General features: G+C 35.2%; 1 protein-coding gene across 2 annotated transcripts; it reads right to left on the bottom strand.

Moving 5' to 3' along the window:
• Positions 1 to 1,848: 1,848 nt before the first annotated feature.
• Positions 1,849 to 17,781, bottom strand: LOC100244989 (protein MLP1). Of its 2 annotated transcripts, none has more exons than XM_019224500.2 (18): positions 17,456 to 17,781; positions 16,952 to 17,173; positions 16,596 to 16,691; positions 15,203 to 15,255; positions 14,679 to 14,775; positions 12,013 to 12,086; positions 11,230 to 11,347; positions 9,720 to 9,833; positions 8,775 to 8,851; positions 7,444 to 7,510; positions 6,485 to 6,550; positions 4,425 to 4,532; positions 4,187 to 4,317; positions 3,277 to 3,343; positions 3,079 to 3,146; positions 2,899 to 2,983; positions 2,617 to 2,687; positions 1,849 to 2,514 (listed from the first exon to the last, which is right to left on the bottom strand). In XM_019224500.2, exons 1-18 carry the CDS (start codon positions 17,603 to 17,605, stop codon positions 2,133 to 2,135), a joined length of 2,046 nt encoding a protein of 681 aa, XP_019080045.1. In that variant the 5' UTR covers positions 17,606 to 17,781; the 3' UTR covers positions 1,849 to 2,132. The 2 variants fall into 2 exon arrangements, with proteins under 2 accessions (XP_019080045.1, XP_010658138.1); XM_010659836.3 differs by having other exon boundaries at positions 9,720 to 9,830.
• Between the last annotated feature and the right edge of the window lie 43 nt (positions 17,782 to 17,824).

The raw sequence follows: 17,824 nt of genomic DNA, 5'->3' as shown, positions 1-17,824 counted from the left end.
CGGCACCACCTCCTTTTGATCTCTCTCTCTCTCTCTCTCTGTAGTGAAATAAATATGAATAAATAAAAGCATGTATGTGCATAATAAATAAATAGGTATGCAATTTTCTGTCTCCTCTTATTTGGAACCAGCACATATCCCCATATCTCAAAACCTGGTTCTCTGCACTCACAATATATTAATTCATGTATATAGCTCTCTCCCCACAGCTCTCTTTCTCCACACCCTAACTAAACCAACCATTGCCTATCAAAAAAACTAATGAACCAACCTTGAAAGGAAGCTCCCAAGCTAAATAAAATATTAGTTAGAGATAAAGAATCACTTTATATACTTTACTGGTTTTACTCCTTTTACTGGATTCCTGGGTTTTTTTTCACTTTCTTTTCTGATTTTTTTATAGAGAATTTCTCCACGGCTTTTTCATGGTTGTCTATTTCTTTAATGAACTAATCTACATGTCTGCATCTTCTCTCATCTTTCATCTTTATCTTTATCTTCGCCACAGTTGTTAAATTTTGTTTTGTTTTCTTTACTTCAATGATTCAAAAAGAGTTAAGAGACAGGGGGAAGACAGAGAGTTGACCTCACTATTATTTGATAACCAACACTTGATCCGACATTTCATTGTGGGAAAACGAAATTCTGGAAATGTTGCCTGGGATGCTCGAGATTTTTGTTTGCCCCCATCTTCTTTTTAATGATACCCCATGTTTTTTTAACTCTGTTTTCTCTTTTTTAAACCACTAGCAAAGCTCTAAGACTGATACTTCCTTTTCCAAAATCTAAAGCAAGTTAATTATAGGCTTATAGCTACTTTGTTTTGATACAAAGACCATTAGAAAAATCATATCCTCTATTATTCCTTGCCAAGTAAGTCTTTCCTGTCATGTTCAAGCCATCGTCAGGTCTATTGTTCTGGTTGCAAGTTGCCTTCTGCTGCAATCCATGAATGGCCACACAAGGTCCACTAGGAAAAGATGATTCTTCAATCCCTTAAATTTAGAATTACTAGTAATTGGATCATCGTGTTTGGATGCAACAAGGAACATATCATTGCTAGGGTCCGAGAAAATTACAAGACAACCATACTTGCCTAGGTGTAAACATGTGATTTTGAAGTTACAAAACCTTATTGTGGGTTCATAAGGTTAGGTATTTCTGGATTTGTGAAGTTACCGACATATAGGCACGATATCATTAAGAAGGAAGTTACAAGGAACCACATCTATGGTGACTCTACACAACAAGACTAAGATTATGGGAGACAATTTCTGCCAGCAAATCAAGTAATAGGTGAGAAAGGATAGCCATAAATGTATCCATCTGAATGACCCGTGAATTCAGAAAATCAGGAAGCCAGAGTTTTTTTATTGGCTCACATAGAGACGGGTGAGGGGTCTCCGGTCTGAGCAGAGGGGCACCGGTGCCGGGTATACCGCCGGCAACCCATTAAAGTAGAAAAATACAACAGCAGCTAAACAGTTCGGAGAAAGCCTTTTGGTAGTCATTTTAGAAACTAGCTTTTGAAGAAGAGGTTTGGGGTGGGGGGGCTTCAATTCCACTACCATCTGTTCCCTGGAGTTGAAAGCCTGGCCGGGTCCTGCAAAATGATGATGCCTCTCAAAAGATGAAACAAATTGGTATTTCTATATGTGGAAACCTTTTCAGTCCATCAACATAAACAAAGATCTGAAAACCCCACCTTCCTCCTGTCGGCTCCTCCATTTCTTAGATAAGGAAGCATGAGGGCTCCCTTTCAGAATCAACTTTTGGTGCAAAGAAATATCATAGAGTCCACATATTTCTCTTCCAAAACTAGGGCTGTGTTCTGGGATCACACTCTCATTGTTTCAAAACCTCTTTTTTATTACATCCAAACAGAGTCTCTCCCCTACATCTGTTTTTATCATTGTCATATTACATCATTCAGACAAGTATGAGAATTTACACAAGAATAAATAAATTGAACTCCCCCATCCATGTTACAGAGAAAAGCTCCTGATCTTTAAATGAAGCTATGAGAGAGGTCGGAAACTGTAACATCATCCTACTTAGTATAAATTCGGGCTTGGTTATTAGACATGTATAATAACAGCGTATAATAGGGCAGACGTGTGGTGGTTCGTTTTTTATTTGCTGGGAGCTGTATCACCAGATCTCAACTCCCTCTCTAGCTCATCAAATTCCCAATCCCCAATCTCCTCTGCCGAGTAATCTCGACTAACGTTCCCAAACTCTGACTCCAGCTTTGCCAGTTCTGCCTCAGGGTCTAGCACCTGCTCTGTCTTCACTGCAGGTGACTTGGGATGCTCATCTGTCACGGCATTCTGTGTCTCCGTAACCTGCACTGTGGATTGGGATAAACTTCCCTGCAGCTTGGCACCTGATGGAGACTCTGGCCCCCTTGGGGTTGGAGTCTCTATTTCTAGAATTGGTCTCTCAATGGATTCGAATTCCGCTCTTAACTTCTCAAGATCATCAAACAGCCCCTTCACCCTTGGATCATTTTTTCTGGATTAAGAGGGGTCAAAATGTTGGAATAGATCTACACAAAGCAAGAAGTAATACTGTTTAGGAAAAGAAATACATAATGACATAACCAGAACACCAGACCTGGAAATTTTCCCTTGTTGAGCATAAAATTGCTCTTTCATGTTATCAACTACACTGAAGGTGGTTATTATCTGCAAAAAGGAAAAAAAAAATCACTAATCATTGGTCATGCCAATAGTTAAGACAATAGAATTTGTGTATTGCTAGGTGTTGAATAGAATTAACAAATTGTTTATTAAAGAATCATGAGAAAAAAAAGATTGAGAAGGTGGGGATTAGAATCCTTTTTTTAATAGGACATGGAAATATGGTCACCTAGAAATATTGGAACTAAACACATACCTTCGCTTCATGGTCCCGATACTGCTGTTCAAGACTTTTCCTTGGATTCAAGTCCTCAGTATCTGCAGCAACTTCCGTCTCTGACCTGTCTTATGACACGGAAAAAATATCAGAACCTTTTTTGATATGGGGTAAAATAGGAACTTGGCTGTAACCATCAAGTGCTACAAACTACATTACCCCTGGCTTAAGCTCTTTAGATTCTCCACAAATTTCCCAATACGACTGATGGAAGGCTCTAGCTCTTTCTGTAACGTATAAAAGGTTGCATCCCAGATTGAACAGGAAGTAAGGAAAATTTAAATCATAGCATACAGCATTGAACGCTATCTCCAAATTTAAGACACTGGAGAAAGAATGTAATTGACAGTTTGATACCTTGTAAGAAGAAAGGAGACCAATGGCCAAGTGTACAAAATAGTCCTCATGTTCCTCCAATTCATCACTTAAAAAAAGAATAAAAATAAATTAGGAAAGAAAGAAAATAGAAAAAAAAAAAAAAGGCAGTCAACAAAAACCACTCCAGGGAATGTAACTACCAATACGGAAGTACTGGAAAGTACTAACAAGTGAGGAGAATTGAGGGGCAAAATGGCACTTCTGGTCAAGGTTATACCGTGTTGACACTGTTCATTGTAACCAAACAGATGCTGAAGCTCGCATAGTTCAGTCTAATATGAATGGTTATACAACTTCTTTGTTAATTTATAACTAACAATGATTTTTTTAAAACATTAACTCATCTAAATTATTAAAAGAAAAAAAACAAATTACTTTTAACTTTTTATTTAGATATATGTTGAATTTTAAATTTTCTAAAATTTTAATTTTGATATACTAAATTTTAGAATTGATGTCACCTTGATTTTTAAAAATTTTACTTATCTAAATTCAAATAATTTATTTTAAATCATTTTTATACTTATTTTTTAAAAGATGAATGCTGAATTTTAATATTGTCTTTTTAGGATAAAAATTTAGATAAATACAAAGCACCGCGTTATGCGATTTCTTTATTTTTTCAATGATGAAAATGTTTTTAAAAACATAAAAGGCGCGTTTTCATTATGAAAATTAAAACCCCATAATGAAAAAGCGGCTTCAATCTTTGATGAAAAGAAAAAAAAAAAATAAAGCCCATTAGGTCAGCAGATAATTTTTATATTGAAAAACAACTTAACAAGGCCCATATCTTATACGCTATACCATTTAGGGCATTAGGTCTACTTGGACCTATGAGTCAAGGGCAAAGGAAAGAAGGGTAGAGATAAAATGCGGAACCACTTACTCGACCTGCTTCTCCTTGATGTCTGCATAAGAGCATTGGAGGACCCAAGTATCTTCTAGAAAATTGATCCATGTATTCAGTACATCTGCTTCTACTTTGGATGAGGCAATGGTTTTCAACAGCTCATCTTCCTGTATTTAAATAATAGAACTTAAATGAAACAGTTCAGATGAAGATCCATATGTATCCAACAAAGCATGGAACAACATCGTATTAAAACTGAGAAAGAAACCAGGACCTTTGTTTTCAAGTGTGTGACAATCTGATTGCTAGCTTCATCAAACTGGGACCTCTCTTCCCTCATATTGTGAAGGCGTACATTGGCAGCAGCCAAGGAGATATTAACCTGTGTTTTAAGACAGTTGCAATCAGAGAATATATAAAAACACTACAGCTACAAAGAAAGAAAGAAAGAAAGGTCAAGCACGATACTACAATTGCAATATCATTTTTAGGAGGGAAAATGTCAACTGTTAAGGAATTTAAGGACAGAAAGTGCCATCGAAAATCATACAACCGTCACTGCAACAGAAGTCACAAGCCTAATCCCAAAGAGCTTCTCCAACCACATCATTCACAAGCTTCCTTGAAAACCACAGGCATAGGAGGTGATTTATCGTTATCCAATGTGCAGCCAAACATGCTCATTCTTCAGATTACAAAGATTTGTCATGAAATATAAGCATCATATTTGTTAGGATATCAATCCCATAATAAAAGTTTTCAAGCAGATATTATTCCAGGAACTGTTCCACTCGTTGCCAGTTTTATTGGAGCACGCTTTTTACGGACTGTTAATTTGTTTCAGTTTCTTTCAAAATAGTACATTTGAAGAGGATGTAACAGCAAAGTTTCCAAAGAGGAAGTGCATTTTGATCAGTCTCTCAAATAGTTTTCCCTCAAAACTAGCTTGCTTTCATTTGTCCAAGACTCCTTGGAGTTTGGCAATCCTACTCTATCCTACTCTTTTGGATTTTTTGATGACTTGGACAAGTGCAATGGGGTAAGCCCATTGTGTTTTCTTTCCTATTCTTTTTTTCCTTCACCCTTTCATATTCCCCACATATATCTTGTGTACTTGTGTTGCATCCTTTTTTTGTAAGGTGCTCGTAATCTATTATTTTTCTTATGAATGTACACTTCTTCCAAAGAACACTGAATATTTTAAATTTCAAATCAAGGCAAAAATAAACATTTCTAGAACCTGCATCCACATTGTATTAATCATATGAATGAGCACCTTCCAACTGAGCCTGTTTTATCTCTCCACCTCCACATTCTTGGAGGTGTTTTTGTTTTATTCAATAACTGAGCCCTAATCTTGATAAATTTTTTCATTGTGCATTTTAATTTAAGTGTCTATCAAAGGTGTTATCATATTCGAAAGGGTTTTAAGTATTTGTAATTCTCAATTTTATTGTTATATTACTTCCCACCAATATTATATTTTAAGATACTTTTTGTGTCTCCTGATATTTTTTAGAATGGGAAGAATCTTCACTCCCTACTATTCCTTGACCTATAGATGGTAAATACTAAAGGGTCTCAACCGAAACCTCTTCAAAAATCATCTATGGTGACCCACAACAACTACGAGAGAACCTGCTCCCCTTCATCATAGATATTGATCTTCATCTTTGTTTGAGATTACTTGAAAAAGAACTGAAATCAAATTAAACAATGGCAACCACGGCATACAAGAATGCCTTAGGGTCACAATGTCACTGGTTGGATGTGCACTCCCGCATATCATATTGTCTGTGTAGACATTATTATTAGTTTTTCACATCTAAAGGTTTCAGAGTAGGTACTCTGCATGATGCATCCTTCGAAAAAGTTATCAATAACGTAGCATCAAGAATTCTGGAGAAGAAAAGGAAAGAGGGAACTAAATATTTCATAAGACAGTCTGGAAGGAAAGGAATTTGTTAGCATTTGGTGATGAGGAACTTTCACTCCAAAGATTGAAAAATTCTTTTGTATGTAATCTTTGGTCTTGGGTTACGGTATCTATAGTTTTGAGCCCTTCTTCACTTGTAAGTTTCTTTGATTAGTTAGGCTCTAAGTAAGGGCAGGTGATGTTTTTTGTATCTATCCCTTCCCCTTCAGTTTGAGCCTTTGGGCTTCTTTTGTATACTTCCTGTATACTTTGAGGGCACTGCTTTTGGTGCTTCCTCTTTTCTTTTTTTTACATCTTTTTTATCTATCAAAAAAATATTTCATAGGAATACTAATTGGAAATAAACCATCTGCACAGATCTACTTTTCATAATAATTAAAAAAACAGAGAAGAAATACCCTTTTCAGTTCAGCTTCAAGTTCATCTCTTTGTTTCTGCAATCCTTCAATCTCAGTTATTAAATCCTGGAAATAGATAATAGAAGCAAAATTCAAATTTCCCACTTGAATCAATGGAGACTCAAAAATGTTTTGTGCATGCTTGAAGTAAACAGGCAACTATTCAACCATGAAAATAAAAACAACTTGTCATGGGATGTAGTTCAGATGGTAGAGCAATCGCTTAGCATTCAAGAGGTATGGGGAGCGATACCCCACATCTCCATTACATTTCATTATTTATAAAAAAAAAAAAAAAAAAAAAAAAACACAACTTATAGAGATCAAAAACCAAAAAGAAAGGCATTTCTCGTAATTGAGCACATGGCAATCTCATTAATAAGAGACAAAATTCTATATTACATACAACCCTATAGCACCATTAGCATGAATATTAGGGAAGTAAAAAAAAATTAAAAAAAAAATCTCCTGACATTCTGATTGATTTGAAACATAAGTGATGAGCAAAAAAAATTTCTTGAATGGTTTCATTAAATGTACAAACTACCCCAGGGTCCCTCTGCCAAACTTATAAAATGGGAAAGCCATGGTGAAAGTGACTGCCAAGGGCAAGAAGAATGCTTGCACATGAAAAGATTATAGAGTTGAAGAACCTCACAACCACATAAGTCACCAAATGCATAGGAAGTAAAATTGAGAAGTTAACTTTGAAGATATTAGTTACATTATGTAATTTGAATTTGCAATAGCCATTTGGCATACTTTTCTTACAATACAACCAGCTCAAATTTCATATAAAAATGCATGGGTTATAAGGAAGTTAGTAGTATATGAGTAAAGCAAAAGTGTTCTTTTTTTTTATTTTTCTAAATTTACACAGATTTAGCATTAAGTTTATAATTGCAATAGAATATAGGATCACACAAAGAAGACTATTGCTTTTACTAGAAGCATAATACCTTTTCCACTTCACTAACTTCACTTGCTTTAGAAACCCGAAATTTTAATGCCTCCTCTTTTTGAGATCTGCCAGAACAAGGAATGGGATTATTCTACAACCTAACATCAGCCCAATCAACACACTTTTATGAAGTTAAAAAGTACAAAAGTTGTTGAGCAAAAACATATTTTATACAAACTTAACACCATTGATAATTATAGAGACAGTAGGCATGTCAACATTTCTTCATTGGAAGTGGTTCCAAAGAGGATTGCTAAACAAGTTAACATATATTTCTTGGTAATTCCATAAATAAGGATTTCATAAGTGTGCATTGAGAAGTTGTGGTTTGACAACTAACTGTTAAAAAAAGAAAAGAAAACCATCAATAATTTTCTCAGAGCTACCCACTTAATAAATACAGACAAGAAAATCTTACAGTCTCCTTTTCAACAATGATCATTTCCATTGCCTTTCCTCAAACTAATTTTGTTTGAGGAGCCAAAGCTCATCCTTAGGTCAAACCTTTTGCTAGCAAAGATTAGAGTCTCCTAACAGAAGCTTTTGCAAGGGTCCTTCACTTTTGAGTGATTATTGAATATAACTCTGGGAGCTCTCCCCCTTGGTTCCTTGGTTTGCACTTATTATCACATTTGGTTTCAAGGATAGCTCATCCTTGAATCCCTTTTATCTTTTTGGCCATGAAATGTTTGTTTCCAATTAAGAAAAACCTTAGAGTTCCAAACAAGTTCAATTCAAATCTCCTAAGATGTTGAATCACAACTTTGCATGAGGCACAATGATGTAGTGGAAAAAAAAATTAAGTCGACTAGATAGATTCTGCTTAGGTAGAGGGAGTTTAATATCTATGCCTATATAATGCCCCTGATGAAACTATGCTCCTAATTGTTGCACAATGACTAGTAATTTGGACAATCTAAACTAAAATTTATCTCAAACATTATACATTGAAAAAGAAAAGAAGATTTGAAAAGGGCATGAAATAAATTGCTGAATCCCACTATCTTATCTCAGGTACATGAAGCTGAGAACCCTACTTATCTTATGAACTATGATTTGACTCCACATCCAAACAGGAGGGAAATGTAAAAAGAAAGAGAACATTAAAATGTTTTAACTGCAGTACTTTCAAAGACTCCCAGTTTAGAACCAATAAATACTTTAACACAAGATGGCATCAGGCACAAGGGAAAAAAAACTAAGTGACTTTTTCAGAGACTACTTGAAGTCGAAGACTTGGATCTCTTAGAATAAAATAACTAGCTGATTAGAGAATGTCAAATATAGGAAACAAAAAAGACAAAACATTTCTTAGCTTTAGATTCATACCTATGATCTGCAATGCGCTTTTCAGCTTTTGTGGAGGAGTTAGCAAGAGATTCTGACAAAACTTTCAACTTATCAACCTGCTTATTTTATACATATATAAAGATGGCATTAGTAATCAAAAGTTCTACAGCTCTAAGGCAACTCAAAATAAACTGATTGAAAACCCAGAGAAACCTCATTTAAAAAAGAAACTTTTTGTCTATAACTTGAAGTAGGAACTAGTAAATGAGGACAAAAACAAATTATGCTTATTAAGAAACTAACAGTTTGAATAATTGGTGTTGATGTATTAATTGGCAGTTCTGGTAATTAAGACAAGAATTTTCAAATAGGATGTTCAGCAGGACTGTAATCCTGATAAGTTCCAATTTTTTTAGTTTCACAATCCCCATCTCTTTTCTTTTCTTCCTCTGAATTCTTGTGATCCAGAAACATTGACAATTGGATCAGCAAAGGCATGACCATGGATCTGAATTCAACAAATAAAAGGAGTGTCTGACAACTGCTGATGTGACCAACAGCCTGCGTGAAGTGTGATGCCACATTCTCAGGCTCTCTACTCAGATTTATCAGAGAATTCTGTGTGGATTGGAATTAATTAGATGTATTTTCAAATAAATTCCATAACAGCGGCAAAGATAGGACCTCCAATGATTTCCTGATGGTTTCAAGCCACAGAAGGATCTTTGCCACTGTGATTATATTAGTCTATCTGAAATTTGATTGCTCCTTCTTATGGGGTGTTTAGAGAGACCAATATAAGAAATCACATGGTTTTGATAACCTTTTTCACGTATCTACGTTGGCAGCAATGTTTTGGCATAATAAATAAACCTACAGCAATGTTCTTAACCTTCTTTGAATGTAACAAAGAGCATCACCAATACAAAGATGCTTTCAAAATATGTAACAAAGGAACAACTCAACAGTAAGAGAGAAACATACCTTTTGAGCATGAACTTCTGGTGAGTCTCCACTATTTAGAAATTTCTTCTTCAGTAAAAGCCCTTCCAATCTGGAACAAACTCGAATTTGTACAAGTGCTTCTTTTAAAGCCTGCTGGAAGAATTGGGTGATCAGATTCATATTCTTACCCTTCCACTTGATGCCTGGCTGATAAGTTGAAACACTTTTGAAAACCCTTACCAGTATCAACAGCCAGTCTCCCATGTCAAAATTTTCTATATTTTACCAATTACGGCTCCAAATTTTAGTCTCAAATGAACATTAGAAGTTCAACAGCAAAGTTAAGGCATACATTTAAATTTTCTTGTCTCCCAGAATTAAATGCACATGCTATATTATATATTTATAGACAAACATGTGGATTAGCACATTGAAGAAAGCTAGAGACCTCTTAAAACTTTGAAAGCTTAAAAAAGTATTCCAACGCCAATTCTGAAAACTTAAGTTATAGCTGTTACTCCCTATGATGAGAGCTGAAAATGTAGACATCAGTTTATGAAGAAAAGGTAAAAATATATGAGTTAATTTTTAAATTTCCAGTGTCACTTCAGATTTTGAAGAGTTGTTGAGGTGAATATGTATTGAGTCTCAGACAAGTAACAACTTCAATACGCCTATGTCTGTACCAATATTTCCTTGTTTCCATAAGCAAATTAATCCACTAATAAAAAAACAATGCCTACATTGTTAAGAAAAAATTGATAGAAAACAAGGGGCTACACTCCACTTTGAAGTTGGAAACCAGTAGCACACATGACCTCCTCACATTTACAGAAATTTGGGGCAGCACATATTATAATTATTCCAACACATTTATCAAACAGAATTAACCTCAATGATACAAAACAAAGTTATCCTCTTGTTATTTTTTATTGTGTTTTTCCTTCCTTTTACATTGTATTGCCCATGTCCTTCTTGCACTCTAACATTCATTTTCCATAAAATGAATTTGTTAATGTTCATTTGCATACACTTCTTGTTTTTTGTTTTCAAAATCAGAAAATAGTAATATCTTTTCCATAAGATACAAGAATTCTTAAAAGACTTTCATTGAAAAGATAAGGGTTTTAAAAAATTGAGGTATCAAAAAATTTTTACTACCTCAAATTTTAAAATTTTTTGAAGTGATTTTAAAGACATAAAGTAAAACTATAGTTTTTGTACCAGAGGTTCCACTTTTTATATAAAATTTATAATTATTTTCTACTTTTAAAAAAAAAATAAGATGTGTATCCATACAGATACTTGGTTTCTAATTTTAAAATAATAAAAAAATAAAAAGATAGAAGGAAGAGAAAAAAACAGAAATCAAAAGGAATAAAACCAATGTTTTCTATTCGGCCCTGCCTCAAAGCTAACTGAGTCAGCACATACATAGCATAAATTTTCTGTCCTTGGTGACTGAAATATCCATGACATCCAAATAATCACAAAAACTACGAAACCCAGTAACATTTGAAACCAAAATCATTAAAATAACCAAGCTCACCTCTATTGTCGCAACAGTTGTTTCTTCAGATGTTTCTAAATGACCTTCACTTGAAGGCTTCCCAGACAGAGACATTCCATCAAGTTTTTTCTTTAGACTAGAGGCTTCAGTGTCTATTCTGTGGCCAGAAAACAGATCACAAACTGGGTGAAACATCTAACAAGCACTTCAGATATCTATCTGAATAAAAATTTATGTAGATATGTGATCACTGGCAGCACAACAGAACCCAAGAGAGCATGGAAGTTTGTTTCCTATGTTTACCAAAGCTAAAATTTAACTTGATTATGGAACCGGCCAGTTAACCTACTCTAAAGTTGTTGGCTTTTTTTTGGTTCATGGGGTAAGAGGAAGGATGCATAGACAGAGCAAGTTAGCCATTTACAAAGTTGCTGATAAAGCAGAGCTAGTCCTCTAAAACTCCAATATCACAAATTGACCTTAGGGGTCTCTCTCAAAGAGGGGTGGCAGGAAGGACTTGTGCAACTTTAAAGAGACAATCCATTTACCCATGTGGTAGTGTACTCATATGTAGGTTCATTAAATACACATCAGCATTGCCCTTACCTACAATGCATTTAGGGTTTCTAAAAGTTCGTATGTTAGAAACCTTGCATTTTTGTCAAACAAAGGAAAAGCAGTGACAGGTAAAAGGATTCATGAGGCCAACCACAAGCCTTATTCTCTACCAGGTTTTTTAGTTTTTATTTTATTTCTTAATTTTTTGAGTCAGATAATCTCTGCAAAATTTTAAGGTTCAAGCATAAAAAATTAAAAACCCACCTTCTAAGGTCAGCATTAATTTTCAACCCCGTTATGGCACCTTGTGCAAATTGGAGCAATTCCTCTCGCTTCACCTGGAAGGAAAAGATTACCACTTGTTAATAAACAAAAAAGCTTTCATAGCAACATGTTTGGCATAATCAATAGACAAATTGTATCCTATCTATACTCTTAAGCTTAGAGAATCATCATGGAGAGGAATCCTTGTTCAAATGTAGAACTCCCCAAACAACCTAAGTAGCTAGAGCATGGAACAGTAATCAAAGCACAAGTGAGAGGTGCAAGTTGATGCACAAGTGTCACAGATAATTCAGAACACAAGACATACATATAACCGCAAGATATGCTTGTGTGTGTGTTTGTGTTGTGTGTGTGTGTGTGTGTGCGAGAGAGAGACAAAGAGAGAGCATGATAGTTTAAAAGAAAGAAGAACGGTTGCTCTCTTTCTTTTTTTTCCTTTTTGAGTACCCTATTTTCATCTAACAATAATGTATTTCATTAGAACTATAATCCCTTGAGTGTATCTATTACATTGATGAGCTTAGTAGATAAGAAGTTTAGAAAAAGTAAAAATAAAGATGTTTCCATTTTGAAAAAACCTGACACATTTGATGGTGGTTCCTGTGAGAAATGAATCTCTTAAAGATGAATCACCACACTAGATATCTTGCCAAACCTTCACCATCTACTATTAACCACATTGAAAGAGGTTCTTCTGCTAATGAAGCCTCACCCACTCCTAATGGCCTTCCACAACCCAACTCTATAACCATCCCTACTTTCCCTAGTATACCATCCCCTCTCCTCCTCCCCATACTTCCTAACAATAATCCTCTTCCAAAGGGACTCGTTTTCAGATGCAAACCTCCACAACCACTTTCCTAGAAGTGCCTTAGAGAATGGAAAGCTTTCTAATACCAAGATCTTCATCAAATTTATCCCGTACAAGCAATATCCCATCTCACTAGATACAGTTTTTTCTTTGAAGAACCCCCACTCAACAAGAAGTCCCTTTGAAAATTTCCCAAGCCTTAAGCTTACTCTTTTTGCACAAGACAAAAGGAGAGATTTGACGAACAGAAACCTTGAGAAAGTGCTTTTTATAAGAGTAAGCCTCCCACCTTTAAAAAGATACTATCTTTTCTACATGACCAACCTCTTGTAGACTCTCTTTTCTATTGAATGGCAACACATCATTGATTTTTTTTGATAGGTAACATCATTCATTTATAAGACACCCTTGAAGAGAGCCCCAAACACACAGTAGGAAGCATCCCCTTCCTATAACCCATCTCAATCCCTCTATCATCCACATTAGGAATATTGCCCATCAGAATTAACTTGCACTTCTCCAAAATTAACCTTTAACCTTAACAAGGCTTCAAACCATATAAAGATTCACCTTAAGTAAACTACTCGATCATGGTTTGCTTCGCAAAAAAATAAGTGTGTCATCTGTGAATAAAAGGTGAGACACCTCATCTCCTTCACCTCCCCTACTAATTTATCTTAAACCCTAAAATAAAACCTCCCCCCTTTGCTTTCTTCAACAAAACATTGAGTCCTTTCATAGCTAAAACAAAAAGAGAATCCCCTTCCTTAAACCCCTAAAGCTCCGAAAGAACCCAGTTGAAGTACTGTTCACCAACACCAAAAAGCTAGTTGTAGAAATGCAACAAATGATCCAACCAATCCAGTTTTTGCCAAAACCCATTTTTTTCAGGGATTCTAGCAAATAGGCCCAAGTACTGTTCACCAACACCAAAAAGCTAGTTGTAGAAATGCAACAAATGATCCAACCAATCCAGTTTTTGCCAAAACCCATTTTTTCAGGGATTCTAGCAAATAGGCCCAATTAATATGGTCATAAGCCCTTTTATCTGTTTATATCTTCTATTGATGTGACAGCAAGCTTTGAATATTGAATGATACTTTAGCAAGACCATTCTCTTTATTTTCCATATATACAGCCAGTTATTGGAGTAATGTATAGGTTTATCTCACCATGTGATATGAGTTGTTTAATTCCTATCTATAGTATAAGGTTATCAGTTGGTGAATCTTTCTTGTTATTTGTAGTTGATTGCTATGCCAGTATCTAATAATGCTACTGAGACAATGCAGGTATCTATTTTAAATCCACGCAAAAAATTTCTCATGTATACCATAGAAAATGTGGTGGATAAGGTTGTAATAACAATGAAAAGTGCAAAATTCTATAGTGAAAGAAGACATTCCAAAACCCATGGAGGATTGGCAAACTTTTCCTCTCTTGCGTATGATTGTGTATGAATTGGGGTTGGGGAGAGGGGAATGAGAGGAGAGAATGGGGGGAGTCAAGGAATTTGCATGGCCAGCCATTCAACAAGTAGATATCTCTTGCAGACATCTATTTAAGTGTTGAATGAGAGAAAAAATAGTGTCTTATTCTTCAAGGAAAGGTTACAAAGCATATATATAGACTTTTACACAAAAAAAAAAAAAAAAGATTAAACTACCCCTTACTAAATAACTACTAAGAACTCTTTAACAATATGATTATTCCCTTTTGAAAGAACAACATAACATTATTGCATCCTCAGCAATTTAATCTTGGCTGGGGTATTCAAGTTTGAGCATTTGTTAATGAAATCTTAAAAGTGTAGTCAAGAGGTTCACATCTTTACCAGTACTTCATCTTCATATCTTGAAAAAGCCTTTCCAAGGTCCTGTATACTGCTCACTATGGCATTATGAACTTCTTTTCCTCCAGTAAGACAAAGCCTGCATGTATCAAATTGAAAGAAGAGGAAAAGATACGATTCAAATTGAGCCAAACTATTAGCTGCTCACAACATATATCTTCTTTGGAAAAAGGAACCTGATAATTTTCTCTCACAAGAGTATCAAGGAAGTAGCTCAACGCCCAACATGATTTAATAGAACCTATAACTACACATAGGCACTCAAAGACTATTATTTTTGTCTCAATAGATCAAAAGAGATCTTCAAGAAGATGCAAACAAACTGAAAAATAAGATAAAATATACTCCAGCATCACATTGAAACTAACTAATCCCAAATTTCCCATCTAGAATTGTCCACAACAATAGAAAGCGATGAAGTTCATTCCATCAAAACCCCACAGGCAATATGACACTTTCAACCACCATCAGGTATTATACAGAATTATTCTAGCAACCAAACTTACTCAAACATCTCCAGGAGAAGAGAAACTTCTTCCTCGTTTGGTGCTTCAAGAATCTGAGTCACAGAAAAAGTTAACCTGCGGTTAAACTTCATGATCAGCAGTTACAAATGCAAATGAAAAGTTCATTTAATATCACAGCATTGTCAAAGGTTGAAAGAAAGCATACTTCCATTTTAAAATACGATTCAAATATACAAGTTCTGTCAAGATAACACTCTTAATTTGATTCAATTTTATTTTGAAGATTGAAACACATAATAGGCACAGAAAGCCAATCATATTACAAAAATGTGAACATGATCAAATATTAAATCCTAGTAGCACAATTTATAGGTTTAAATCATAGCATTTGGAAATAAATCAATTTCAACTGGCATTATTCTTTACAAAATAAATGACTTGAAGTTTCAATCTTACTTTTGGAACTAAATCTCCTTCTTTTCTTTTCTTTTTTTCTTTTTTTTCTTTCTACTCATGAGTCATATGAGAACTTAACAGAAATAAATGATCTTATCCTACCATCCTTTTTTCATTTTTTTTGGTGATAAGAAACATAAACTTGACGGACATTAAGGAAACCTAAAATGAAGGATGAGTTGCCCTTCAAGGTAACCAAATATAAAGATCTCAAAGAAGTGGGAAAAAAACCCCTAAAAAGGAATCAACAAGGAAAAATAAGGGAAAAAAAAAACAAAAAGGAAAAAAAACAATAAGCTCAGCGGGGCAGAGTCCAATGATAATTTTAGTGAAATATATGACTGTATCATACTTGAGGTACCATATCATAGGCAACTCATTTCCTATAAAAAAAATGGCAGAACTGTGAAAATTTTCAGAAGCTGTCAAGTATGATTCCATTATAGTAACCTATCAAAAAAAAAAAATATTTTAAATGATTCAAATATAGTAACAGTAACTAAGCCAAAAGGGAGAATGCACCTAAAAGGAAAATGCTCCATGCTGAAAATGGAACAAGAATGGTAGCCAATAGGAATATCAAGGACAACAGAAATAACTACAATACATTCATAAGAACATTGTTAGGGCTGCCTGATGAGTACTGGGTAGCATGCTCCTAGGTAAGAGGCCTCATGCATGCTGAAGAAGGACCATACAAAAATTTATCTTAAAAGAGAAAAAACGTGTTACACATGCAAAATTTGTGCTTCATTTTTAAGATCTTGAGAGCTACGCCTTTCACTTTGGCTCAATAAATAACTCACCTCAAAGTTATGCTTTCAAAAACACTAATGAGAAACTACACGTTCAACACATGTACATCAATCATAGCATAAATAATGGAGTTCTGGAATGGAAATAAATATGTTGCACTTCAACTAGTTGAAAATTAGAAGTTAAATGTCCACACAAATAAGAAATTAGTTTAACATACCATAGACAAAGTTATGCCCTCGAGAGCTTGACTGTGAAGAAACACATCACGAAAATTCACTGGTCCACCCCCCATATCAGAGTCATAATACAAAACCTATCAATAAAGCCAAAGGATTAGACTATTGATGCACTACCGCCTAGAAAGTAGCAAGAGCGCTTCCCTTTATAGAAGTCTAACACTGATAAAAACTTCCATTAACATATCAAGGCATTCAAACAAAAATCCATGCGGATCAGGCATAAGTAAGGATTTAGACTCAATTATGTAACTGAAGCATGAGAATATATATATATATATATAATTTTTTTTATCAGAAAAGGATGAGGAAATAGTTGAGAAATGTGTTTTCTCACCATAGATGATTTTTTTGGATTATCCCTCGCTTCGTCAGTTGTGGCTTGTTGCTCAGAGTTCTTTTCTTTATCTTCAAAGGGCGCTCCAGATAATTTCTCGATTTCTTTAAGCACAGCCAACCATCTTTTCAGCAACTGAATTCTCTCAGGCCCCCTGCAAGAAACAGCAGCCTCCTCCAATCTTTTAACAGTCAGCCTAAAGCTTCTGTAACTCCGAGCTCCCTATCAATATACGCCATTGAAACAAGTCAAAATAATGTGACACATATTAGGGGAAATTCTATTAGGCTAGACAACATTTTCATTTTCCTCCCCTTTTCCTTCTTTCATTCTCCCTTCCCTTTTCCCAATAACCAAACAGAACCTAAATGAAATAAAGGAACCATTCCAACTGAGATTAGCACGAATACTCCCAATTACAGCAGAAAACATCGCAAGAAATTCCAAATTAGTCCAAATTTCCGGTTCAAAATCAAAGAGAAGCATAGAAATAACGCAAATTACAATGCGATCTTGAAGAATTTTGGCGCCCTCAGCAACGGCCTGACCGGCATGTTGGACGACGGAGTCGGCGTAGTTCTTAACGGTGCGAGTGAGGTTGTTCTTGTTGCCCACCTCCACGGCTTTGCTCACTGCAGATCTCAACCACGACATTTTCCTCCTTCGATTCTCAAGAAAATCGAGGCCAATGAAAACGAGAAATCCAGAGACAGAAAGTGGAGAAATCGCGCTAGGGTTTTCGTTTTGGAGAGCACGCAGAGGATTGGAAAATTGGAGAGAGTGGAACGGAGGTAGTCAACTTCTTGAGCTGTGTGACGTGAGATTGAATGCCCGATGGACTCAATACGGCGTCGTTTAAGCTTTTGACGGAAC

Source organism: Vitis vinifera, chromosome 13, assembly GCF_030704535.1.
Source record: "Vitis vinifera cultivar Pinot Noir 40024 chromosome 13, ASM3070453v1".
Classification (NCBI taxonomy): domain Eukaryota; kingdom Viridiplantae; phylum Streptophyta; class Magnoliopsida; order Vitales; family Vitaceae; genus Vitis; species Vitis vinifera.
Note: the sequence above shows the minus strand (reverse complement) of the source record. Positions and strands in the feature narration are given on the sequence as shown.

Excerpts from the sequence above, each read along its gene's own strand:
- LOC100244989 (XM_019224500.2), bottom strand. The coding sequence starts at position 17,605 with ATGTCGTGGTTGAGATCTGCAGTGAGCAAAGCCGTGGAGGTGGGCAAC. Across the intron at positions 9,834-11,229 it reads CAACTGTTGCGACAATAGAG|CAGGCTTTAAAAGAAGCACT; the intron begins GTGAGCTTGGTT and ends CAATTCTTCCAG. Across the intron at positions 2,984-3,078 it reads CTAAAGAGCTTAAGCCAGGG|GTCAGAGACGGAAGTTGCTG; the intron begins GTAATGTAGTTT and ends GTCATAAGACAG.